Here is a 27,517-nt window from a genome sequence, read left to right as displayed (position 1 = left end):
GGCGTGGGGACATGTACATGCTCAAGTCATGCAGTGTCATGCAGTGATGTGTATCTGCTGTTGTCTCTTCCATTTTTGATTTTCCACTTTGCATGATGTCATCCATCAAGGCAAGTTCTGGATTCAGTAAAAGCAGTTGAATTGTAATTGCCCCCTGGAGGAAATCCTATCCATTTCTCTTCAGCATCCAAATTTGTAGATTTTACCCAACTGCACCCAACTGCTACTGTTGAAGTATGGGCTAGCATGCTTAGGTGTGCACAAGAGCCAGTTTACAGTTGCCTGGCTTACTTTGAATTGTGAACTCGGATTGGACTCACGAAGTCACCAGCTTCCCCAACCCATACTTGGCCCAGATCCACATCATTGATAAGAACTGAGTTTTAGGTCTTGGTGTATGTTGGCTCCTTGGGCATGGAGTGCTGGTAAAAGTAATTCTTGGTCATGTCAGAAGGAATTCACCGTTTCCTTGTGGACATTCCAAATTTGTAGTCAAATCTTGTGACCCTTTGCATATCTCAGACTTTGAGAGATCAACAAAATCTGGACAATCAAGGACTCAAGGGGGCTGGAGGCTCAAGGTTGCAAGTATCATTTTTATATATTTCCCTTCTATACTGTCAGTCTCTGGTCCTGGATTATAACTCAAGGGCAGGCAGTCGAACAGGTTGGAAGTTTTCAGCTGACCTATCTTAATGTTCTTGCTTGGCATACAAACCAGTTGGCTCTCTGATGTTACAGCAACAAGACAAACAGAGATAGGGAATACTGACGGTTAGGGTTCAATCACTTTTATCCAGCAGACAATGTTGATGGAGCCATCTGATCAAGATGAGTATAAGAGTTTTGTCCATCTCCAGACACTGATCAATGAGTCGATCGGACATTTGTCAACCTGACAGCCAAAGCAAGCACTAAACATCCATGGATTGTATGTAGAGCAGTATAATAGATCTCAGTTTGGCATAACTCATCTCAGAGCAGGCATACGCAGGGATGTAGACTCACGCGCAAGGTTTTCAGATGAAGCAAAATACTAATTCAAGACGAGAATAGTCATCAGTGGTCATTAGTATCAAGATCATCTGCTTTGTCGGTCCCCCAGAGAAGCATATACTCAACAGTGACCATGTCGACGTGCACTTTGGAGTGATGATTGAAGTTTTGTTCGAATTTGTTCAAAGCCAATTCAGCCATGGATATTTTGTTTTGTATATCATTCGGTATTGCCTCCCAATCTCCTTCTGAATTTTCAAAGGCAAGATTGAAAGTGGAAGCCGATTTGGTGAAATGAGCCGTATAACTTGCAAACATGGAACATGCTGTTGTAAGCTTTTGATGAATCTGGCACAGAGTAAAAGCGGCGATCAACTAGGAGTTGGCTGAAAATGGACCCCTGCCATAAATCCTGGAAACTGAAAAGGCGGATCGTTCGGGGCTTACCTTTAACAACTTGGAATTAGTCAACATGCACTCCTTCAAGCACGTATCTAAAAAGTCGACGTGTTCACGGAGGAGACCATCTACGGTATCAACTTTTCTTAGCTTCAATTGTAGCTTCCGGTAATTTTTTTCTAAAACTTCGAAACAGATGAAATTGTACAACGATTGTACAAAGCTGAGCATCTTAGCCCTCAGATTGAAGATCCGACGTTTCCAACATTCAAGTCGGGGATAGGATTTTGTTGATGATCTCCAAGCTGATGATTTGATGTGATCGGTCCATGATAGAGTTAAGGATTGCTCAAGGTGTTTCAAATGGAGTAAGTAGCGAAAAATCAACTGATAGCGAAGAATGGTCTTTCGAGATATTACAAGGGAAAGTGGAAACCGGACGGTATAATCTAGCTGTAGCGCATCAATTCCTGTAAACAATGTGATGATGAGCAACCCGATTGATGGGTTTATAGTTGAAGGCGTGAATCAAAACCTTACCAGTCAAGGCATCTCTCCTTGTTTCGGAGCTGATCGTGGTAGCTGCATCACTCGCGCTGTGGCCAGAGGCCGCCAGTTTGGCCAGACCAACACCCACGGCATCGATCACCTCGCCAGACTCTGAAGCCGTCATCGCCACTCCCATGGCACTCTCAGCATGGTTACCGTGTTGGCTTTCACTGGCTAGAAAGCCGTGTTGTCGGGTGGCACTTGTCGATTGCCCTCCGTCAATGGCACCTGTTACACCCACGATCCGTAGCAGCCAATCGGTTAAGCTTGTAGTAGCCATAGTCACTTTGACATCTTCTTTGTACGGATCGCTACTACTTGAGCTACTCGGATTTCGAATTGCCAGGTCAAATTGGTTTTGAAGTCGAGAAACGTTGACATGCTTCAATTTTTTTGCCAGCTCATAATTTGCTGTGTCTAGAAAGGTCGTGAAGCTATCTCCCTGAGAGAGGAAGAAGTGATGTTTGAGTGATTGCAGTCGTCCGAGAAGATCTTCAGATTTCATCAACAGATTTAATAAAGATCTGTTGGCCGAGATATATGCGCGATCTATCAATTCAAAAAAAGCTTCATTGTTCATTTTGATCAAAGTATGTGAGTCTATCTTGGTAGAGAGTTGAAATTGCACGTGATCATCAGACCCTTCGCTGGAATTGAGGCCGTTTGTTTCGACCCCGCATTCACGCATAACGTTGACATATTTGCCTGCTAGTAAAATTTTCACTTCCCACACTTCCAGAAACCTAGGCAGTACCGCGCCACCGGCTACGCCACCTTCTCGCCGCCATACCGCGTGCCCACTGTCCGATCGACGATGTCGAGCTGACTGGCTTGCATGTGGTGTTGACAACGTAACAGATGCGGAAGTGGCTGGCGATCGATTCCGGAGCACATACTTGCGTTCCCAATACTCGTCGGTGAAATCCATGTCTAAGGTTCCTCGAGTGATACTTTTGCTCTCTTTGATGATAAATTCCTCATAGGGATCAGCTAGAATACCCTGTGTAACCCATTGAATTAGCATCTTACAATACGGCTGAGACGCTTTCAGCAAGAGATCAGAATACAACTCGGATGCAACCGGGTCTCCCAAGGTATTCATTACTCGATCTTCTAGAACCGCTAAGACCTCTCCACCTTTGACAACCATTCCTTCTATGTTGTTCTCAGGAGTCACTCCGGCTTTCGCGGCCTTACGACGGCCACCAGAGTTGAACTCTTTCAAAACCGCCTTCAAAGCTTCGTCCTGCTCTGAGTCATCGTCCAAGTCAGGGTCATCTCCTGAATCCTCATCGGAGGACGGAATATTCGGTGAATAGATAGAAACCAGTTCTATCGTCAGCGAATGGAGCAGCTTGAGTAGATGTAACACGTCGTGAACATAGAACCAGAATCGCTGAAGAGTAAATTCCGGGGAAGTGTTGTATTGATGTTCTAGCTGTACTATCAGGGTTACATATCTCTTGAGGGGTGAGGGAGAAGAGGTATTTCAGGACAAGATCCGTCGCATAGATACTGAAGAAGTTACTAACTTTCAACACATCTCTGATAGCAGCACAGAGTGCATGATTGACTAAGCCGTAATCTAGATGACTGTGAGCCTCGACAAAGGCATCGATTGACGTATAATACGAGGCGAGGGGTAGGATGCGCTCCACCAGTTCTCGAAGTGAAGGGTCTACAGCATGGAAAGAGGACACGGCAGTAGGGTCAGTTTAGAGTAGAGCGAGGGCACGAGGTGTGGGCTTTCAGGACGCAGTGCAGAGAGGGAACGCACCCAGATCATTGTCGACCACGAAATGCGCGCCTTGTAGGCGCTCGAAGGGGTCGTCAGGTGAGTAATTTGGATCAAACTCGATGAAATTGCCCTCGATGCCCATGAGAACAAAGAGCAAATCTTCAATGATTAAGGCTTCTTGCCACTCAGTGTCAATTTCCTTGAGAGTTTCTCGTTGGCGGCGTTCCAAATCTTTAGCATGCTGATGCTTCTGGTTACCCGCAGAGCGTAGATTGTCTAAGAATTCGTGGGTTTTCTCCACGTCAGGCTCTTCATCGGATGCCAGATCGAATGGGCTTCGAGGCGGATGATGTTGAGCAGACGCGAGCTTAGAACTGTACTTTCTAGGCGAAAAAAAAGGTAGGCGAGAATTGAGTGGGGCCCCTGAAAAACATCCGCTTGGTGGCTTGGGCGAGGTAGTGGTTCCTTCGTAAACCAAACACAAAAGTAAATGACAGAGGATCACACGTGATCGAATGGTGTTGAAGAACTATACCCTTTAGTCTGGTAAGAACGGTATGCTGCGCTGCAGGATGACGTAGGGGTTGAAGCTCCTTGGAAACGTGAGGAGGTTCTCGACGGGAAGGATTTCTGACGCTAGCGATGGCTGAGGAGATCTACTGAGTAAATTCACAATCAGTGTACACTACGTCCTGGACATGATATATACTGACTTTGTCGACTTGTTTAGCGGATAGACCACCGAAACGAGTGGCTGAATGCTGGGGTAAAGAGGAGGGCGTTTGGTGAGCAAAAGCCGGAGTACGAAGCGCTGTGGATGAGGAAGAAAGTGGAGGCAAGACTGGGGTCGACGGCACAGGTGGAGGACGAGCTTGATGAGCGCGTTGTCGTTGAGCGGCCATGGTCTGAGATCCTGATTTCCTTGTATTCAATAAAGTCACTGCCAGAGGGAAACGGGCGAGCTTGGGAGACGGGGCCCGGATAGAGTCAGGTGAGCTCCGCTGTCTGAGACCAGTCCCGGACCCGGGTGTCACGACTGGCCCAGACTGAAACTCAAAAGTCCGATCATGATTCATTACGGTGGCCGTGGACAGCCAAATCGGACAAAACGTCAAACATGCAAAATTCTCGAAGAAACACCCCTTGAAAGCCCCGTTGAGCTAATCCCAAGCTCAAGTCCGATGCCCCGATCATGAGGATCACACTTGGGCCTTGGTCATTTTTACTCAACATTGTTTGTTTGTTCATCTTTCTTCTCACATCCATTTTTGAATCATTTTTGCTCTATCAGTCCGTGCCAAATTTTGCCTCCCCAGATCACGGTAAATCAGTTGCTTTAGCGGCCCTTTCATAAGAATTGGAGTTGTTTCACTCCTGACCTACACACATTGGATTTGAAGAGCTGTGATGTTCCAGAATATGTGATACAGTCTTCCAAAGACATCATTATTTATCAGTTGTCCAGTAGATACAACAGTGTAATTCAAGACGATAATTTTTTGTTGTCAAACAATTGATTCGTCACAACTCGGGATTTCTACAGTAATTGCTTGAAGATTGATCTTTGTGAATCAAGATGGTGATACAATGGTATCTACAATGATCTAACATTGGCACTCATCTTGGCTATGGGTTGATCAGGATCTGAAAAAACAATGCAATGCATATAGATTGTAGAGTCAGAAGCCGTGTGCTGAGCATAGTACTTGGGCAACAGGGACTAAGTAGGGTGCGAGAGCGGGCAGAGTGCTGTCCGGCGCAGCGGACTTGAGCTTGGGACAGGTTCCACGGGGCCTTCAAAGGGTGTTTCATCAAGATTTTTGCATATTTTATGTTTTGTCCGATTTGGCCGTCCACGGCCACCGTAAAAAAGCCCAATGAAACACCCCTTGAAACCCCGTTGAGCATATCCCAAGCTCATGTCCGTTGCCCCGATCACGAGGATCACACTTGGGCCTCGGTCATTTTTGCTCGACATTGTTTGTTTGTTCATCTTTCTTCTCACATCCATTTTTGAATCATTTTTGCTCTATCAGTCCCTGCCAAACTTTGCCTCCCCAGATCACGGTAAATCAGGTGCTTTAGTGGCCCTTTCATAGGAATCAGAGTTGTTTCACTCATGACCTACACACGTTGGATTTGAAGAGCTGTGATGTTCCAGAATATGTGATATAGTCTTCCAAAGACATCATTATTTATCATTTGTCCAGTAGATACAACATTAACAGTGTGATTGAAGACGATGATTTTTGTTGTCAAACAATCAATTTGTCACAACTTGGGATTAATTGCTTAAAGATCAATCTTTGTTTATTGAGATGGTGATACAATAATATCTACAATGATCCAACATTGGCACTCATCTTGGCTATGGGTTGATCAAGATCTGAAAAAATAATGTGATACATATAGAATCTAGATTTAGGGTATACAAAGTTGTTCTGGAAATTTCCCAAAGGTTTTTTCCAGAACACCAGAAGTTTTTCTTTGGTGTGTTCTGTCTTTCTGGCATTTGGCAAATTTGAATGCACCACACTTCCAGAATTCCAGAAGCCAAGGTACACAACCCAACTCAACCAGCTTGACCCTCATCCCCACTCGCATCACATCTCTCACATCAGCACCTGATCACATCACCATCAGCTACTTCATCTCATAACTACATTCACCTTCAATCCTTGAGTCAACCATTTGACATACAACATTTTTGAACGAGTTGAATTGATTTATATTGGCACAAGATGTTTGAGTTGATTAGACAATTGAATCACACTTTGTTAACAGTTTGATTAAACTTTAACTTCTTTGGAAGCTCCACAATTTGTGAAATTTGGTGCTTCCAAAAACATGAGTTTACTCTGATAATCAGGGTAAGTTCCAAAGAAGCAAGATGTCTATTGAGATAAAAGGAGAACTTCTTAAAGTGAGGTTTTCTCTACTAAATGTAGTCAATTTTTGTTTATGAGACTCATGTGGAGACAAATCACAGGGGCAAAAATTGATGCTCACAACTATGTGAGCGTTGAAATTTTCCTGTTTTGTTCCCATTCGTTTCCCATTTGTTTCCCTTTTCTTTCTGTTTGTCAGCTGATTACGTGATCATCAGGAACTGAGCAGACAAACTAAGCCTTCCTCAGCATTTATTCCTGAGCAAAGAAGTCTGAAGAAGGGCTGATCCATCTGCTCAGCTGATCCTGAGCGGCATTCCCTGGTTCAGTAAGTTCCAAGGGATGCCACCAATGTATAGCTTAGGGGCTGAGCTGAACTGAGTATTTCCTTAGCTAAGTCTCTGAAGTATCCCCCAGATGGATCACAGAGCGCCAAGCTTGCCTCAAGCTTCATGGCTCCGGAATGAAGCCTGAGGCCTGTCTGCTTGTTCAACTGAGCTGCTCAGTTATTCCTCAGGGGCATCCCTGAGATCAGGAGGATCCGGAGGATTTCACTGCTCATTGGATGAGGGGCTGCTCAGTTATTCCTCAGGGGCATCCCTGAGATCAGGAGGATCCGGAGGATTTCACTGCTCATTGGATGAGGGGCTGCTCAGTTATTCCTCAGGGGCATCCCTGAGATCAGGAGGATCCGGAGGATTTCACTGCTCATTGGATGAGGGGCTGCTCAGTTATTCCTCAGGGGCATCCCTGAGATCAGGAGGATCCGGAGGATTTCACTGCTCATTGGATGAGGGGCTGCTCAGTTATTCCTCAGGGGCATCCCTGAGATCAGGAGGATCCGGAGGATTTCACTGCTCATTGGATGAGGGGCTGCTCAGTTATTCCTCAGGGGCATCCCTGAGATCAGGAGGATCCGGAGGATTTCACTGCCATTGGATGAGGGGCTGCTCAGTTATTCCTCAGGGGCATCCCTGAGATCAAGAGGATCCGGAGGATTTCACTGCTCATTGGATGAGGGCCTGCTCAGCTATTCCTCAGGGACATTCCTGGCCGGATCAGAAGGATCCAAAGGATGTCACTGAGTATTGGCTGAGGGGCTGCTCAGTTGATCTCAGCCCCTCAGTGTGAAAAACTTTATCCGGGGATATCACTGAGGATTAGCTGAGCAATGAGCAGATAGGATGACGCTTTTATCAGGCTTCATTCCTTAGCAAGGAAGTCTGAGAAAAGTCCGGCCCATCAGTGATCCAGTCAGGGGATGCTACTGAGTATTTGCTGAGCAGCTCAAATGGGACGCCCCTGGGCAGGCTTCTTCACTGAAAAATGAAGCCTCAGGAAGGTATAGTTCATGTGCTCATCTTCATTTTGAACAAATTGCTGAGTATTCAGTGCCTCATGAGCTGATCCTGAGTACTCATCGGGAATCAGTTATTGCTCATCCAAGATGGAAATGAGCCTTCTCAATAAATGTCAAGTAAAATATGAGAACCACAGGATGATCACCTGAACACATACAAGATTGTGAATTGAATCAATCTGAAAGAAAATGAATCTTTTTTGGAGAATTCCAAAAAGTCTATAACGCTCACATGTATGTGAGTATCTATTTTGGCCCCTGTGAATTCCGTCGGCTTTTAGCCAAATCACAAAGACAGTAGACACAGAGTAGATTTCAAAACGACCAAAGCTTGTAAGTATGTAACATGATTCAAACAAGATTGTTCCGGAAACAACAATCACATCAATTTGAAAAGGTAACTACAAATAAAATGAGACTAAAAATGATCGTCTCTAAAAAGCAAAATGAGACTTGTGTATTGATCAATTCAAATTTTGCAGTGAATAACACATCTTGTCTCCTTTGGAGAGGGATTTGGAGAGAGGCATTTGGAGACCTACAAGAGCAAGTACAAAGTGGAACCAATGAAATTTTTCCAAAATGAATATAAGTATAAAAAACCTGCTTTGAATCTTGAGAGCCAAGGTTCTGAAAGGCCAAAGTGAAAGTTCCGACGATTGGATTGTTGTGAGGGTGGCTTGGTTGGCTGGAGGTGGGGGTATCATTCGATCACTTGATCAGGACGGCTGCAAGTTTTGATTTGTGTTTACCCAAATGCCAGAAGGGTTCTGACGTTCTGGAAAAACCCTTCTGGAAATTTCCAGACCAACTTTGTATACGTTAATTGCAGAGTCAGAAGCCGTATGCTGAGCATAGTACTTGAGGACTAGGGTGTGATTGTGGGCAGAGTGTTGTCCAGCGCAGCATACTTGAGCTCGGGACATGCTCCACAGGGCTTTCAAAGGGTGTTTCATCAAGATTTTTGCATATTTGATGTTTTGTCCGATTTGGCTGTCCACAGCCACCGTAGCAGACTGCCAAATCTACGGTGGCCAAGGAGCGCCAGTTGCACCAAAACGACAAAATGTCAAATCACCCCATTTGTACCCCAATTGAGGCCCCGTCCAGCCTGTTTGGGCTGTCACTTCCCGACTCTGGTTGCCCTCTCACTTACCAGGGTATCCCATGGTATCCCACATAAGAGCATCCGCAGCCGTTTGCGTTAAAATTGGAGTTAGTTAAGCTAAAGTTGACAATTGTTAGCCGGGGTGAACCAAACTCACGCCAAATCCCACAGTCGTTGTCTTTAATTTGGAGTTTAGATATATTTAACTCCAAATTGAAGACTCAGACCACAATTGTATGCTTCAAGTCAAGAGCTAAGTTGTCTTCAAATCTCAAACAACCAACAAATTTCTTGATCATTCCTCACTTTACTTCTTCATAACAATATTTATCTGCCTTTTACTTATTAGCTCATTGTCTGCTGGTTCAAACAACCAACAGCTCTATTTTCTAATTCCTCAAACTCTCATGTTGTATCACTCACACAATGTGAAGTCAATTTTTGCCTTTCATTGTCTATATATTTGATGTTGGATGATGTGTTGATGCTAGTAAACAATGGAATAAAATATCTAAAGACCAATTACAAATTGAATCATCCAAACAAGAAATTCATACAATCTCAAGCCAAGAGATCAATTTCAAGTTATATACAATCAAGTATTGAATACATAGATCAAGTTGAGATTTGACTGGAGTATCATAACACTAAAAGCACGACCCAGTTTCTCGGCGAAACTGGATTAAACCCCTGAGTTATGATTCCCTAAGCACTTAACAGCCCTTAATCTCTACCACCAAGTATTTAGGTACCATCGGGCCCTGACCACTGCACACTGCTTCACCTCGTGTACCCTTCACTTTGAGTACCTTGCACAACCTCCCTTTTCTGCACTTTCTTGACTCTCCGCACTCTTCTACATTTCTTCATTCTCAAACTTTTCAGCCGCGACCGCATCTGAACCTCTCTTGACCTTTGGCCCCTCTTTTGATCGCACTCAAGCCAGTAAACCGACACATTTCGTCAGCCATGAACCTTACCAAGACTTTCATCCCTCGCCACCTTGTTGCTTCGCCAGCAACACCAGCTTTCCAACTGCTTATCTATGTCACCGCGATGTCCGATGTCTTATCGACCCCCACACTGGCAGATCCCGCCCGCGGCTAGGCTAATCCTAACTCGTAACCACATGGGCCAATCCTTCAAGTTTCCACGGGCACCTTGGACTCAATACACCCACTTCTGGGTCACTTTCACGTATTGTTTTCACTAACAAGACTCCACCAAGTAAGGTATAACTACACTTACCTATTACGTCTTTCTCTCTGTCCGTCTCCCAAACTCGAAGAAAGGTCTTGACCTCAAACAGTTTACCATCCATTGGTTTTTCCGGTTTTCATATAAGGCGTCAGTTTGAGTGCTTTATTTCCTACACACCAATAGTGGGAATTCAAGAGCTGACTTGGCCCATTGCTTTCATTCCCCAGCTCAGAGATGCAAACGGATCAGGCATTGCCCGACCCTGTGGTGCCTCCAAACCATCTGCCACCCGAGATCCTGGGTCTGATTCTTAATCATGTCGTTCCCACAATTCCAGTTGTACCATACAATTCAACTTGTAGCACCGAAATCTTTTACTTTCGACACGACTACGTTTTCTGGCTCTTGCGATTGCGCTTATTGAATCGGTTTTGGAACAGTGCCATACTTCCAATCGTTTTCGACACTGTTTGCCTAACGCGGAACAACATGAGCATTAGCCTGGCTCGTATGTGGACAAAGTGCTCCGTTGATATGCACTGCCCTCGGGTGACAAATCTTTATCTTGATGGAATATGGTATTCGAAGCTTTCCACCCCATCTTTGGACCAACCTGACCTCACTTATTCAACCACTCCATATCCATTCTCCATCCTACTTGAGGACGCAGTAGAAATCGTGGCTTTGTGTGGCTCGACTTTGGTCAATCTGAAATTAAGGTTCATGGATTCAGTCGGATTCCCGCCCGTGATGTCAGACGCAATTCAAGGTATCACCAGGCTCAAGGTCCTTAGCATTCAAGGCCCCACCTCGCCACAAATTAAACATGACTCCGAATCTTTGAAAACTTTACTCGAAGGTATTCCATCGCTCGAATCACTATCAATCAGCCTCCCTTCCTTGCGAAAAATGCATTTAAAGCCGGGCTCCCTACCTCTACTTACTCATTTCTGGATAGCCAACCACCGACAGAACCGCCGCGCAGCCATGGAAATCTGCCAAGAAGGAGAAAGGTCAATTGATTGCTTGGAATTATTCACCCAAGAGAAGGCCTCTACGGCAACTGGTGTCGCTTCGGGCCTCACCAACAGCCTCAAGGTGTTATTCATACTCTCTGTCCCCGACCGAGTTCCTCATGATTTACGTAACCTTATCTTTCCTAACCTTCGAGTGCTACGTGGGGAATATTGTAATCCAACCTCGAGGGGTTTGTCATGGTTAGAATGGCCTGTCCTCAAGACGGTTGAAGTTTTCATTACTACCTATTGGCACGGAAGTCAATACTGGCGAGCAATGTTTGAACATGACCTTTTCGCCAGCGTCATCCTCCCTGAGAACTTGAAACACTTTGTGTTCATAAGGTCTGAAGGTCATGGCCCGACAGATGAATTCCTGGTCAACTTGTTCGAAGCCATTGGAATAAAATGTCATTTTATGGGTCGCTTGACCCGTGCTCAAACCACGGTAAATCTAATTTATTACCTCAATTGACTTTTCTTGCATATTGAAACCTTTGATCTTCCCAGGGCCTGGCGGACCAACTTCGATGTGATATTGCCAAGTGATACAGATTTTGTATACATTTTCTATGATCAGGAAGCAGATTTGTCTCACTTTTGTCCATACCGCCACATATGTCGCAATTGAGGCTTTTTTTATGTATTTCAGTTGGCAGTAAATATCAACAGAGGTCTCAATACACGATTATAACCTTATATGTATGGCTGTCTTTGATTCATGTGTATTAGAAAAGTTTTCTTTAAAATATGATTTCAAAGTTTTGCTCTTTTTTGTTGCAATCTTCAAGCAAATCAAATTGGTTTTGTGCGTTGCGCGGCCTCCCATTTAACCAAAGAATATGTTATAATTGACTGGGAAGCAAGGATTGTGCTTCACGTGAAGATCCAGGCATGGGCCTGGTCATATTAAAATAAGTACATTCATAAACTTTTATGTAGGTTTGGTCCAATGTTCTTCATAACCGAAATTAGAACCACTACTCGGTCATTTTGGTTTTTTGTGACTTGTCGATGAAATAGACACTCTGGCTCTGTTTTAAATTCCTTAATTCAACCTCTTTAATCGCGCATTCCGTGGTACACCCATTATTCGTAATGTTGTCATCGGGACTTTGGTTACAACACATCTTGCCAATTTCGGGTATGAATTTGGGGCCGTCCAAGCATCAAGTCACCGGAAATTTAACAAGGCCCCGTGAATACATATTTGCCTGAATCAGGGCGACCCAATCTTGCCTTTGACATAGAAAACATAGTTTTGTAACTCATCCAGTTTTCAGTCGTTTTCCTTTGCTCAATACCCGTCCTGCTTTACCCATAAGGCAGCACTTGTTTAACGGCAAAGTATCAGAGCCCGAGCATGTGTCTTACCTTTGCTTTGCGGCCTGTCATCTCGATACACACGTAGACAATATTTTCGTGATAGTTTTGAAAGAAATTTCGTCATGAACTGCGCATACCATACCTTATGTTATTGACGGTGATATCCCGCCTCTCAATCGTTCTTCAAGTCATATTATGGGTAAATTGCATGCTTATCATTTTCGCTCCAAGACGATAAGGACATTGACCATAAACTCACCATCAAATTTGGTCCTCGGTTGCAAATGGCAGGTTCACAATCGCAATTTTGGAAATCAACCCACCACAGGATTCCGGGTAATTCATACATTGCTCGGGTGTAACCCTGATCCCTTCTCTCTGTGCGGCGAAATTCTGTGGCTCTGATCTGAATTAATTAATTATACTTCAATTTCCAAAACATGTGTAACATTACCTTGCTTTCAACCGATGTCGGTATCTTCACTCAGATCCTCATCTCGCCACGTCTCATTTGTCGCATCAGTTTTCGATATTCAAATCTTCCTTAGAGTATGATGCTTTAACGATTGGAGCATTTTTCACATAGGTAGGCCCATTTCTCCTGGCCTATTTTCCAAATTCACCCCGAGTCTTATTCCGCTAATCGGCGTGTATTCAACCGAACTCGTGAATTTGGATTGTGACAAGCTGTGTTTATTGCTACCGTTCATGTTTTTCAGCAAACCGATGTCGTATCTGAATTGATTGGCCAATTGTCGATGCCAATTGCCCACCTTACGGCAATATTGGAGAACTGTTCAACAATGCCAGGCTTTCACCCGAGGAAGAACCACAATCCATCACGTATGACTCGTTCCGAACTCGTATCCTATATCCAAATAGGCGGACGATTCAGACTTTAGGATGTCTTGGGACTCGCAGAGTTTGATAGCGCTACGGATTCAAATGGGGTACGAACAGAGATATTCCAACGGCAGGTAAACTTCCCCATTTAACCAGCGAACAATATAACCATATATATATGGTCCTTTGAGGAGGCATATAAAAAAGTCGTCGTTCTTCAAATTCAAATTCATATCTCCTTGGCCACAAACGTTGTCTACGCACATTGGAGTAATTGCCTAAGTAATTTGTATACCTTGTTAAATTTCCACGCGCATACTCTGAATAATTATTCTTCCATGAATATTTAAATTGTTTTTGTAATTTTGACTGGAACTGATTTATGTTATTTGTTTGAACTCTTGACTTAACGCCGTGCATTTTAGCAATGCCCAAAGACAATTTCAACAAACCAACGGGGCACGGGGTTTACTTCTCAGGAAATTTTGAGGTTGAAGGCAAGGTATGAGGCCTCTCCCCAGCCGTGGTTCCAATTTTGCATAAAACCTGATTTGTACCCTGTTTTAATGGAGCAGGTTCCTTCGGAGCTAGGAAGAAAATCTGGATATCGCAGCTATGTTGTATTCATTAATTGTGGAGGGGCCGACCACATTGAAGAAACCAGATACGAAATCAAGGCCATTGGTTACAGCTCGGGCGCTTTGGCACTTGAGGACAACAAAATCTATTTTCTTCGAGGCCTATTCTTTCCCACTAACACAATCCAAACGACCATGGATCAATTTTACTTCGAAGGATCTGACTACACTGTCGTTGGGTCCGCTGAAGATTTCAAAGGCGACTTTATTGACGGTGTGGGCGTCAGCGGTCTCGGAATTGTAACAAAACTTGAGCTGATCATTGAAGAATGTTGCAAGAACTTACGTGACAAGGACAACACTGAGGACCCAAAAACTCTTGTGGTCACCGTGAAACACACGGACTATCACCCAACAGTAAGTACATGGGCCTATAGCTATTTTGTTTCTTTCATCCAAATTAATATGATCTATGTATTCCCAAAGATTAAACCCGCGCCAACTTTTTATGTTGAATATCGTGTGCGACCCCATAAATACCTTGCGGGTATTCCAAGATTGCTCAAGCTTGGTCGCGAGACCATGTTTCACGGGTATCTCAAAGATTTTAACGAAGAAACACGTTGCTACGTAGTCATTGTAAGTGACTTTGTTCTCGGCTGAGTTGATCTTGCTGATAATGTTTCAAAACCAGGCAAACCGAGTTTCAACTACTTCGGGGCACCGTGACCCTAGCGAATTTGAGAAAAAGGTTGTCAAAGCGGAGGATATGATTGGTGGGTCAGGCCGTCCCAAGCCAAAAACGTAGGCCCAACCAATGACCTTTAGCATGACTCAAGTTCCGTGTCTGACATTGAACTTGCTTAAGATTCACTCCAAAACCGGTCACGGCGCCTTTCAAGTCCCCAATTATCACACCAACCCCTGGAGCAAATTTCCAATCTGCCCCCGCGGACCACCCTACTGCCCCTATGTCGGCTTCAGCTTCGAGCGGTGAATCAGATGAGGCTCTATCCCAGGCCATACCAAAGAAAAAGCGAGCAGCCCCCCCTGCTTCTAAAAAGCGGCCTCGGGCTCGTCCAGCAAGACAAACATCCAGCAGCACTACTCTTGACTTAACGACTTGAATTTAAAAATCAGTTCGTTATCACTTCGTGGTAAGTTCATGGGATTATTTTATTACTTACGCAACAAACCCTGTATTTTGCCCTTTACTCATCATGTTCTGCGGGGTTTTCTCTACATAACCCAGCTTCGAAAACACTGTCAAGCCTTGTGCAATATTTAGGTTGCTTATCTTGAAAAAACAGGTTATAAAAAATTATTAGGCCATATCTTTCAAATAGTTATTTGTCATCCAATAATGTTGTAATTTCTTTCTTTCTCAGACATGTTCATGTGATATTCCTCAACATATGAACAAATCTTGATTCACCCAAAGTTGCCAACACTATCAATTTGGCGGTCAGAGTATTTCAAGCCAAATCTCACAAATGTCCTGACCAAAAAATCTGTACTCTATTGATTGGAGCAGGTTGCCCATTAAACATCAGAATGTTGTTTGGACATTACCTTGATATAATAATGTTTAGACCAATCATGATTGCAATTTCATCAAAGACTTGTACCATTGATGTGTAACTTAAGGATTGATTAAACATCATTGAGGCAGAGCAGTCTTTCAACTGTGCCATATCAAGAACTCGAAATGAAGAATGACATTGTACAAATGAAGCACATCTTATTGAAAACAACCTTGGGACTTTTCCAAATGACCTCGCGGTCAAGGAAAAACCATGGTGCTGCCTGAGATTTAACCATGTACATTGTGTACTAAGCTCTTGTGAGTGCGCTCACCCCTGTTCAACGGGTAGTAACTTGGTTACTCACGGTACGACCAAGTTAATCTGTACTCGATTCGGCGTGTAATTAGTAACACGTGTGTGAAATTTGAAGGGACTGGCAACGTGCAATTCAAGACCCTCGGTTCTAAATCTATCCCTGCATATTTTTAAAACATGCCTTGATTCCGCGTGGTCAGGGCCAAGGGTTCAGAATTCATAACAGGTAACCTGTCCTCCTAATTCAACATTGACTTTGAAAAATTGATTTGTAGGCATTTCAGGCGCCTTTTTAAAACTGGAACTTCAATACTCTGAGCAACGTACGTGCCAATACCCGGTATCTATCCGCTTTCAAACTGAAAAAAACCTCGATTAATTAATTGCACATTGCATCTTTGTTTATGTGATTCCGTTTTAACACTGTTACAAAGTACTCAGATTGTCCTACTAAGTGTGGTCCAGTTTTTCAACTTTTGGCACGGTAGGTCATCAACCACCGGACAGACCAGTATGATCGTATTGGCTGTATCTTCTTGCAAGTTGGCCTTTCATGGTAATGAAAACCGCTTGCAAATGTTCAAAGACACCTTATAACTGATCTTCTTCATTCTCTTATGAAATAGCCGGCATGCATCCGAATTGAATGAATGAGCCCGGGATACTGGAGCACCTTTGCAGATTTTATCATTCCATATAACTAAAATGATCTCAAGGGGACGAAGGAGTACGGCGCTCAGAATTTGTTAGGTTCTACCCGGACGATATGTGCCATTTCTTAATTTACACCAAGGCAAGTTTGCATCCTTTTTCATAAGAACATGTATTCAGAAAATGAATTATACTCATTGTTGAATCTACTTTTCAGGTCATGAAAAGGAGAACCTCTTTGAACCTGGAATTCAAAACTTGATTCAATTTTAATCACCTGCTTGGGTGCAACCTCGGACTTAGCAATTCAAGATAACAGATCTATTGAAAGTGTTCCAGAGAGCAGATCATGATACGATTTAGATGTTGATTCAAGCTGATCAATGCTCATTTCAATATTGACAGGTGCTCACTTTGTACAAGGGGGAAAAAACGAGCAAAGTATGGAAATCGAATGAGGAATGGGTAGTGAAAAAGTATGGCAATGAAGTTGATTTCGGACTAAGGGAATTTGAATTTTTGGTAATAAGCACCCAAGTCCTTGAAATCCCTGTATCAAACGGTGCGCTCTTGAATTCAACTCTTTGTTACGAACCGACTTGTACAATTTAGCTTCGCTTTGACTTCACTTCTCATATATCTTATTTAAGTCTTAACCTGTGGTACGAGAAACTGAAAGATCTGAATGATTTAACTAGAACTATACAAAGATGTTGCCAAACCCTGCACTACTGAAATTTTCTGAAAACAAAATCACGGTATCGTCAGGTCCGTGGGGTGCAGAACAACGCCTAAAGTGAAGAACCCTCGTACCCTCAGTTTGACAAGATCCTGCTTTGCTACGTGACCATGGAGGTAATAATTCATTTGTCACAGTTCACATTGGAAAAGTGGTAGGTAGGATTTGATGTAGTTGCCACAAAACACATGTGAGGCGGCCCACGTTTCTGATACTCAATGCCCCCATACCAAACACTAAAATTTTGGATTTGACTACGGTTCTCGGTGATTTCAGGGCATGGTTCGAAATGGAAGAGCGATTCAGAATCTACAGATAGAAAGATTGTTGGTTCGTATCAACAAATGAAGTACTCCCAGAATAATACATACGACATGGCCCTAAGACAGTTCCTCACCTGTGTCTACTAGACGCTTCGGATATTATCCGTTGAAAAATGTGTATTTCCTATCCGACATTGTCCGGAATGCCCCCTACCGACGCGCCGACGCCCCCGACGCGTCGGATCAAAGAGTCAGCTCCAACGTAGATGAAGAACAAGCTGGACACACGTGTTGATCTACTACCATGTGTATACCATTTTGTATGAAAAACATTTGGTATAATCACGGCAGTGGAAATTCAATTGACCCAAACGTGATGCAAATCACTCAAGTGTGATTTCAATTCACCCGAGTGTGATTTCAATTCACATGTGCAGGAAATATTTTTAACAAATCCCACAGTCACAATTATAGATCACACAAGTGTGATTATATATGTGATTTACCAATATGAAAAGTGTAATCACTATTCACACTTGGGTGAACCCATTCACCCCGATGTGATATTGAATTTCATATGGTGAACCCATTCACCCCGATGTGATATCGAATTTTGTATGGTGAACCCATTCACCCCGATGTGATATCAAATTTCATATGGTGAACCCATTCACCCCGATGTGATATCAAATTTCATATGTGGAAATACTTTCACCGGGGCACTTATCAGTATGATCAACAGCTAGTCTGACCTTGAATCCCATGATGGTGGTTACCAATATCAGAAGGGTGATTAACAATCACACTTGGGTGAATCCATTCAACTCAATGACTACATGTGTTTTACCAATTCGTGGAGTGATCAAGTTACATGAGGTGAAATCATTCACCTCAGGGTGAATCATGATGTCAAATTCATTCACCCCGAGGTGATTCTATACAAGAGGTGAATTGATTCACCTCAGGGTGAAATGAGGTGAATTCATTCACCTTAGGGTGAAATATGATGTCGAATCCATTCACCCTGAGGTGATTCTATATACCCTTGTGTGATACACTTTCACATTGGGGTGAATGAATTCACCCTGATGTGACATAGAATCAAATATGTGGAAGTCAAATTGTCACTCGTGGTACTCAATACTCAACACTCATACCAAATACTAGGTGTAATAAAAATTAATCTGTAATATTTCTACCTTTACCAAACCCACAAACAACCAACAAATTCATTTTTAATTTAAACCACTTTCATCAAAGTCTTCCTCCATGTCAGCATCATCCTCTTCATCATGAATGAACAGTTCATTCACTTCATCTGCTAAGTCACCCACCTGCCCTATGTAATCCTCCCCATGAAACATAACTTGCTCAAACATTTCCAGCTCATCCAGAGCTGTTGATGCTATATTCTGAGCTTTCACAATACGCTCCCAGGTTGTTTTACCCCTATTTACCAATCCTTCCCAGCGCTTAATCAATGAGTTAATTTCTTGTGCTGTTGATGTTGTGTGTTGATAGGTTCTACGAAGCAATCCCACAAGATTTGCATCCCATATCATCCAGGTTCTGCAATGCTTCTGACGCAGATCATCATGCAAAGATCTCAACACTCCCACATTCTCTTCCCAAACATCTTTTGATATACGCTGGCCAGGCTGAACCAATTCAATGAGGCGCCTGCCACCTTCTTCTGGATCATAATCTGAGAGAAAGAATAAAAACCTCAGGACAATCAAAAGACAAATCAATCAAACAAACTCCTACTGACCACTACTACACAACGCAAGTAAGCCATCAAGCTTCTCCTCAGTCTTCAAAGCTTCATACACCATCTGCTGTGTTTCCCGGCCAATTCTTCGTAGTTCTTCACTGCAACTTCTATGCTGTAGAAAAGCCTGAATACCTTCAATTGTTGGCGGATCTACAGCCCACTTCTCTGTAGGATGAGAAAGTGCGCCCACATTCCAGAAGACATCCTCAAATGGTAGCTTTTTGGCTTCATCAAGAGATGGACAAGCCATCCTTGTTACTGGACGGATGGAATTGTAATCTGCCACTTGAGATTCATAAGATGTCCATTTCCGTCGAAACATCAATTGCTTCTTTGTCATTAAAGTCTTAAGTCCTTGCTGCGCTTTAGTTCCTACAATCATCCAAATCAAAAACAACAAAAGCAAAATTCATTCATCATCAGGTTGTGTTGTGCTCCACGTTTTTCCCACTGGTAAACTAAAAACACTTGCCTTGACCACCCTTATCCCACTTTTTTTGCGCTTCTACTATGCCCACCTTAGCCTCATATAGCTTCATCTTGGCCAGCCGCACACGTATCAGTGCCTCCGCTTTTGCCCCTTTATAAATTAAATTCACATTTAAAATCAAATTGCAGACAAATGGGTTAATAACTCTAGCACCGGACTCACCAGTAGCTGCCCGAAGTTGATTGAATTCAGGGGTTCCCAACTCCAAAGTAATATCAGCAACCGCCTTCTCAAGTGCAACAATTGATGATGGCAATGTTAAAAACTGGTCCATCTCAGCTTCTGTCCGATTTCTTCTGCGCTTCCTTCGCATACGTGAAAGCTCATTTCTGCCCAAAAACAAACAAAAACAAATCAACAAAACATCTATCCAACTAAAAATTGACGTAATTTACTGAGCATCTTTCACCTGCCCTTCCAGGTCAAGAAGCTTCACCAAATATTCCTCTAGCTTCTCTTGTATTCCACGTTCTTCTATGGCAGCCAGCTGTACCTCTCTCTGCCGCTTCCACTGATCAGAAAAATAGCCATACGTAAAACTGGCATCTTGAGATTCTAGGCTGAGGAGGGTCTGAGATGCCTTATGAAACCTATATTCTGCCGTCTTTAGTTTTGCCTGAGTTGAGAAAGCTAAAGCCAGTTGTCAGCATGGTATTGTCATATCATGTACAAAAAACACACCTGCGTTTTTGCATCGTGTGTCATTTCCATGACTAGACTTCAAATCTATGGCATCAACTCAATGTTGCTTTGTGGCACATCTATTCGGTGCTATCAGAGGAGAATTCTCCCCCCATATCCGCTCACAACCTTCGCCATCTGACAATCCGTTTCCCTCGTTCAGTCTTGGATTATATTTGAGCTGACAAGACCACTCGTGGGCATATGCATGGAAAGCACTAGTTGCAAAACGGAGATCCCCACGATTGTATTCTGCCTCGAAATATTTACGCTGTCAAATCAAATCAAGAAGCAATGTAAGAACCATTATATTATATGAGCCTCTGAGAGCGCAGAAATAAAATTACATTCTGAACACTCTTCTCAAATGTACAACCAATATCATAGAAAACCGTAAAACTTTTACCAGGTTTGTCTGGCTCCGCTGTATCTATCAACAGCTGATCAAGCAATGCCAATACAAAGTACTGACTAAGTATTGCAAGAATTATTAGAATTGTAAAACATCCCTCATATGCAGTGGAAGTGGATCCCTCACCGCTCGCCACTCTGAACCACATTCACAAATTTCAGGACGTGATCATGCCTACAAGCCAATCCAATAAGGCCTGTTTCATCACACCCTTTCCATGTAGATTTTCCTTGTATGTCTGAAGCTGCTGTGTGAGATGCTGAACACGGATCCTGAGGAAAAAAAGAAAACATATATATCAGATCAGATAAAGCCAAAAACTCATTCACCCCAGTGTGATCCACATGTGAATGTCTTTCACATATGTGTGAATATATAGCACATATGTGTGAATGCAATTCACATAAAAGTGATTGAAATTCACGTATGAGTGAATTTCATTCACATATAGGTGAATTCTATTCACCCATACGTGATCACATATAGGTGAATTCTATTCACCCATACGTGAATGAAATTCACCTGTAGGTGAATGAAATTCACTCATACGTGAATTTCAATCACTTTGAGGTGAATTTCATTCACCTACAGGTGAATTTCAATTACTTTTATGTGAATTGCATTTACGTATGGGTGAATTTCATTCACGTATGGGTGAATAGAATTCACTCATACGTGAATTGTATTCACCTATATGTGAATTTTATTCACCCATACGTAAATGCAATCCACATAAAAGTAATTGAAATTCACGTATGAGTGAATAACATTCACCTACATGTGAATCTCATTCACGTATGGGTCAATAGAATTCACCTATATGTGAATTTTATTCACCCACATGTGAATCAAAATCACACATATGTGAATTCCATTCACATATGTATCAGCTGTGCATTTCTTGATTGCAGATGATGATGATAGTGTACATACCCCAACTCCACGAGGATCTTTGCCACCAGTTCGTGTCCTCCACTCTGCAACCTTCTTATCGTCAAGGAAGAGAGGAGGATTCTCCATTTCCATTTCCTCATACTCCCGGCTTGCAGAAAGGTGACGACGATGTTGAAAGTTTCCATCTGTGCAGACATGATAATCACTCTCACCTGCCTCTGGTTTTGCTTGAAGCGGCCCAAAACATCTTGGGCAATTCATAGCAAGTTGATCCAATGCGGTGAGATACAATGCACATATGGTAAGTTCCTTCTGCTTCCGTAGGATATATCGATAGGCATCAATTGCCGAAGACAGGGTTTTGCGCCAACGTCGAGGCTTAAAAACAAACACGGGTAAGCTGAGCATACTCACCATCCAAAAGGTATTTAGTGGACTTGCCTGATTGGTTTTTGCAACCAAGATTAGCGGATTTGCTGCGTCCAGGAATTCATCCAATCCAAGCGCAAAACCTTGAGTTCTGACGGTGCAATACTTCCAGAAGGAATGATGCATCCTAAGCAGCCTGATTGAGTATGCTGCTTGCGGATGTACCGGAGATCCTCCAATATATCCCATCCTGACCAGTCTTACTTGATCCAAGGTACATTTACAGAATACAATTTCGAGTCGTTTTCGCTCTGTTATCATGATATATTAAACAAAATATTAACACTACAAGTAAATGTGATATTATCAAGACGAGTACTCACCCAAGATATCTACCATATCAACCTTGCGCGTCCTTAGGTCCCCGACACCGCAACAACATTCTTTGTTGTGATCGTAGTTCCACTGCTGAGTATCGCCCCATTGTGAAGTCTTTTGCGAAAGTGCCATGTAGGTGATGAACATTTCGGGCAGAGCCTTTTTCCAGTTCTTATTTTCAGTCATTTTTTGGCTTTTGTAGAATGCTCCTTGTATATAGTTCTCAAATGTGACGTTTAAATCAGGTGCTACTGCAGGATCCTGAGCCGCCTGAATGTCTTCAAATAGGTTATAAGCATCCCCATAGAGCACGTCAATTTGCTCGTCGTTGTGGTTGTTGTTGTCCAGGTTTGCTTGACCATCCACGGGTGTTGGATCCTGAACGGCCTTAAGTGCTTTTTCAATTTCAATGAGACGGTTCTTGACATACCGAGCTTCACTCGCATCAATCTGGTTAACCATGTTTGTAGAGCCTTCAGCGTCCTCAATGGTCCGTCTCTTTTTTTTGCCTACTCCCAGTGGGCAAAAAACTGCCGTTCCTTTCTTGCCCATATTTGAATCGATTGAGATAGAAAAATTGAAGAGATACGACAATTGATTTAAGTAGATAATGATTCAGGATGATTTAAAGTAATAGTGCTTCTGAGGAGTTCAATCTTGAACGGTAAGTTTGTTTAAAAAATGACTGGGAGCTGATTTGATTTTTTAAATCACTCTCCCTTGTTTCCTTTGACAAAACGACAGCCATGTGGACAGACCCTGTCTTCCAAATGGGGTTATACAAACTTACAGTCCCATCGCTCAGATATTGATGGGATAAACCACCCCAATTTGGGCGTGGCACCCATTTGCGACTTCTAGACTAGCCTGGGATCACTGTATGTATGTACTGTACATACACACCTTGATTATGAATCATTACCCCATATCCAAAGCTGTACATATAGTACAAAAACCTATTAGTTCTTTCGTGTCCACGTCTACTCCGGCCCGGCTTCATAAAAAAAAACACCCATATCTCATTTTGTTTCATCGTCACCTCACTTCTATCGACCTCCACAGCTTTCATCGAATACCATCATCAACTCTTCAAAATACTTACTAAACTATGCCCTCCTACTCCCGGTATCTTCGCTCTTGTGGTGCTCAACCCCCTACTGCCCTAGCTCAGGCACGGCGCCCAACTGGTAGGAACTTGCGTTCCAACCGCACAGTTTCCTTCGAAAATTCCCACTCGATTTCAACTTCGAACCGTGGACGTAATGCCCAAACAAGTTTTAATCCTCAAAGTCCAGCCCAGAATCCAACTACACGGAAAAGAAGTTGTCGATCCATTCCAGATGATGACGATACTCCTACCGATGTCGATGAAGATGATGAAGTTGCGGACCTGTTGCGACAACTAGAAAAACATATTCAGCACAGTCCAGACCCGAGCAATCAGCGGACTTCTAATCGTAACCAGAGACAAAGGATTGGTCACACTGCTGATCGGGACAAACAAGCTACCGATCATGTTGAAGACCAAGCCAATGAAAATGATGAGGATGAAGAGGAAGTCGATGAAGAAGAAGACGAGGAAGAGGAAGACGATGAAGAAGATGATGATGACGATGAAGAGCAAGATGATGACGATGATCCCAACCTGTTTTGACTTCCTGAAATTCCCCAACCAATGCATCGCCGTACTTCTAATTGCATTGAGAGTCAACGTCCTCACACTGCGGACACATTCGAACAAGCACAAGCTTCAAATGACCGAGAACGAGTCATCTTACCGACTCTTGATGATTATAAGACCAAACTGGACAAATGGCCACCTCATCGTATAGCTGTACAAGAACGATCACAGAAAAGAAACACTACAAGAAAGATAATATTTTCTGGGCAGAAAATTAAATTATTGATACACAAAAATATTGAGAGGCCAGGAGAAGGGCAAAAAATAAATAAAAATATGCATCTTGTTCCCTGCGGTGAGAGCTTCACTCTCCATATTTTTCCATATTTTTACAGTCCGTATTGATAAGTGTACTAACAATAAACCTTCACAATCATCCAATTACAACCTGTAACAAGCACTGAGATTTGGCTCATTAGTGTTTAGAGAAACTTTTGATTTCTGAAAATACTCATAACTTTTTCAATTCCGGTCCAATACGCTCGATTTTGGGTGCATTGGTAAGCTGGAATTGTCCTCCTAGATAGTTCATAATAGGACCACACAGCATGCTGGTCTGCTAAAAAAGATATAATCTTTTTTGTACATTTGTACATACAGATCCATAGAATGATTGTCATACTAGCTACATAGTTCTTGACCTTATGAAAGTTTGAGAGGAAGAGTTCAGCTTTCTAATGCACTTAAAATCGAGTGTTTTGAGGCAGATTTGACAAAGTTATAGGTGTTTTCAGAAATCAAAAGTTTCTCTAAACACTAATGAGCCAAATTTCAGTGCTTGTTACAGGTTGTAATTGGATGATTATGAAGGTTTATTGTTAGTACACTTATCAATACGGACTGTAAAAATATGGAAAAATATGGAGAGTGAAGCTCTCACAGCAGGGAACAAGATGCATATTTTTATTTATTTTTTGCCCTTCTCCTGGCCTCTCAATATTTTTGTGTATCAATAATTTAATTTTCTGCCCAGAAAATATTATATTTTGTGTAGTGAAAGGGTACAGCGGTTCCACCGAAGATATTGAAGGAAGCTCGGGCTATTTGTAAATTATACAAACACCAAAAGGCGATGCTTGCACTGATGGGAAATGTCAGTAAATTTACCCTTGAAAAAGCACTGTGAGTACAAACCCTTTCATTCCACACATATTCAAAATGTCTAATTCAAATCTCTCTAAAATACAGGGGTGAGCTTGGAGGACGGCGAAAATCTGGAGGATATCAACTATGGAAAAAGTACAGTAAGGAGATTGATAACCATCCAAGTAAGTACATTATCAACCTCAATATCTATCATGATCTTTGAACCAATCTTCATGATTTCAATGACTTCTGGTAGTGCCACCGAAAGGAGTCAAAGGAATTCTTGCAAAAAGAAACCGTGACCTCGGGAAGATCTGGACTTCACTCCCGGACGAACAACACACACTCTTTGATCCTGTAGTATTTTACCGACTTTCTGGTCTCTCTCCACCTCGTAAAGATCCCGACAACGGAGATGAAGAAGAAGACATGTTTCCTCTGAATCCTACCGAACTAGCTGAAGCTCAAGTTTTGTACGATGAGGTTGTAAATAAAGCAAAGGTGGCAAAAGAATTCGCCAAGGCTTCCGCTGGCATACCTCAAGGCCCCAGCTTGCCAGATTACAATTGTCAATCTCTCAAATGCATAGAGCGTCTTTATACTGAGGTCAGTATAAAGACATCTCCATCTTTGTATTCTTCCTGTAACTTACTAGGTCTTTTATGTCTTTCACAGTTAGAAATCGAATCCAACAATATGAATTTCTCGTATTATCTCCTGGCTTGTAGCACTTATGCTTCAAGTGAGAGTTCTAACGCCACCCCAGGGTGGTGCCGAGAGTACACCACCCACGAGGAAATGGCAATCTATGTCAATAAGAAAGCCAATTTCTCAACGGTATTTGGAGCAAGAGCTCAAGGACTTTCGGTTTCGGAGGTAGTAGCTCAAACTATCGGAGGAAACGTTATGTTGTCCAGCGAAAACGCTCGAAAAACCGACCCGGGTGATAAAGTTAAGAGCGAGCTTGCCGGTTTGCTACGAGGCTTTTTCAGTAAGCATGGTGTCATGATCTTTTTCCTTGATTTATTCTAACTTGGGTCATCTATCATCCTCAGGTAAGGTAACCGGGAAGGAACAAGGATTCCCTCGTTGTCCCGACCCAGAATCCGTCTTACTTGAAACTTACAACATCAAAATTATCCAATTGCCAGGTTCTACCCTTCCAAAAGCCGTTTTGAAGCTAGGTTTTAATGGAATGAACAGCCGTAGGAGTCTGTGGCTCAGTGATGTTCAGAAGAACCTATTCAGATTGCAAAAGGTATCAGCTAGCTCTGATGTTGCGGAATCAGACAGCGGAGGTATTGAGATGAATGAAGAAGCTGATGCAAAAGTTACGATGACACAGGATAATCATGGCGATCTTGGAAATGATATGATGGAGACTTTGGAGGGGGAGGAGGAGGAGGAGTGGAATGGCTTCGGTGATATTGAGGTGGACGAATGAAAATCCATGATTTTCATTCATAATTTAAGATCCTACAACCTACAATATATATGTTTCAATATTCAAATTCACCCTACTGTGCATTGAGATTCACCTGGGTGTGAAATTATTTGATTAGAAAATTTGACAACATGAGCCTGTCGCAGATAACCTTAACCGGTTTATGTTACAGGTTGGACACCAAATCAAAGTCACCCTATTGTGAATTGGGATTCACCTGGGTGTGAAATTAGTTGATTAGATATTTTGACGACATGAGCCTTTTCCAGAGGTCTGATGGGTTGCCCACAGTATGTATATATGAAAATCTCATTATATATATATACTGAGATTGGCATTTTGTAAGAGTTATAGTCTGATCATGCCTCAAATTATGTTGATTACTCATATCCAGAAAGCAGCCTTTTCCGTATCATGTGCAAGGTGTGTCATAGTATAACTGAAGGTGGAGTATTCCAAATCTCCAACATTTGCTTGGCAGGTGCACAATTTGAAAACTTGAGCTGGAAACATACATTTGGAAAAGGGTATACATCAAAATATGTTGATTAGGCCTTTGCCCAAAGACATCCTGTCCCGGATTGTGTGAAACAGTAACCTTCAAAGGGTAAATGAAGGTTCCTGATTACAAAAATACACTTACTCTAAATGAAGGTTACTGATTTCAAAAATACACTGACTTTTTACGTGATGTGCCAATTGGAAAATTTGTGGAGGAAACATACTTTTCCAAACAGCTATGCGTGTAAGTGTGTCCAAAAGTTGCTGAATACACAATTTCCCCTTCACAACCTTTCCGGATTATGTGAGTGG

General features: G+C 42.6%; 5 protein-coding genes across 5 annotated transcripts; 4 read left to right on the top strand and 1 right to left on the bottom strand.

The window, feature by feature from the left end:
- Positions 1-584: 584 nt before the first annotated feature.
- MELLADRAFT_47978 (gamma-tubulin complex) lies at positions 585-3,899 on the bottom strand (the record flags this gene model as incomplete). The annotated part of the gene is made up of 7 exons (XM_007408838.1): positions 585-914; positions 1,009-1,036; positions 1,123-1,344; positions 1,444-1,865; positions 2,086-3,406; positions 3,477-3,622; positions 3,722-3,899. 7 exons carry the CDS (start codon positions 3,822-3,824, stop codon positions 868-870), a joined length of 2,289 nt encoding a protein of 762 aa, XP_007408900.1.
- A 6,573-nt stretch (positions 3,900-10,472) lies between these two features.
- Positions 10,473-11,803, top strand: MELLADRAFT_85386 (uncharacterized protein; the record flags this gene model as incomplete). The annotated part of the gene is made up of 2 exons (XM_007409099.1): positions 10,473-11,702; positions 11,765-11,803. 2 exons carry the CDS (start codon positions 10,473-10,475, stop codon positions 11,801-11,803), a joined length of 1,269 nt encoding a protein of 422 aa, XP_007409161.1.
- A 2,186-nt stretch (positions 11,804-13,989) lies between these two features.
- On the top strand, positions 13,990-15,128 carry MELLADRAFT_85385 (uncharacterized protein; the record flags this gene model as incomplete). The annotated part of the gene is made up of 4 exons (XM_007409100.1): positions 13,990-14,418; positions 14,488-14,640; positions 14,696-14,805; positions 14,870-15,128. The coding sequence occupies 4 exons, from the start codon at positions 13,990-13,992 to the stop codon at positions 15,126-15,128; spliced, it is 951 nt and encodes a 316-aa protein (XP_007409162.1).
- Positions 15,129-23,601: 8,473 nt separating this feature from the next.
- On the top strand, positions 23,602-24,147 carry MELLADRAFT_85384 (uncharacterized protein; the record flags this gene model as incomplete). The annotated part of the gene is made up of 1 exon (XM_007409101.1): positions 23,602-24,147. One exon carries the CDS (start codon positions 23,602-23,604, stop codon positions 24,145-24,147), a length of 546 nt encoding a protein of 181 aa, XP_007409163.1.
- Positions 24,148-25,246: 1,099 nt separating this feature from the next.
- MELLADRAFT_85383 (uncharacterized protein) lies at positions 25,247-26,704 on the top strand (the record flags this gene model as incomplete). Its single annotated transcript, XM_007409102.1, has 5 exons — positions 25,247-25,296; positions 25,363-25,442; positions 25,661-25,866; positions 25,936-26,251; positions 26,316-26,704. The coding sequence occupies 5 exons, from the start codon at positions 25,247-25,249 to the stop codon at positions 26,702-26,704; spliced, it is 1,041 nt and encodes a 346-aa protein (XP_007409164.1).
- Positions 26,705-27,517: the final 813 nt, after the last annotated feature.

This window comes from Melampsora larici-populina (genome assembly GCF_000204055.1).
Source record: "Melampsora larici-populina 98AG31 unplaced genomic scaffold MELLAscaffold_14, whole genome shotgun sequence".
NCBI classification, from domain to species: Eukaryota; Fungi; Basidiomycota; class Pucciniomycetes; order Pucciniales; family Melampsoraceae; genus Melampsora; species Melampsora laricis-populina.
This window is presented reverse-complemented; position numbering and strand designations above follow the sequence as displayed.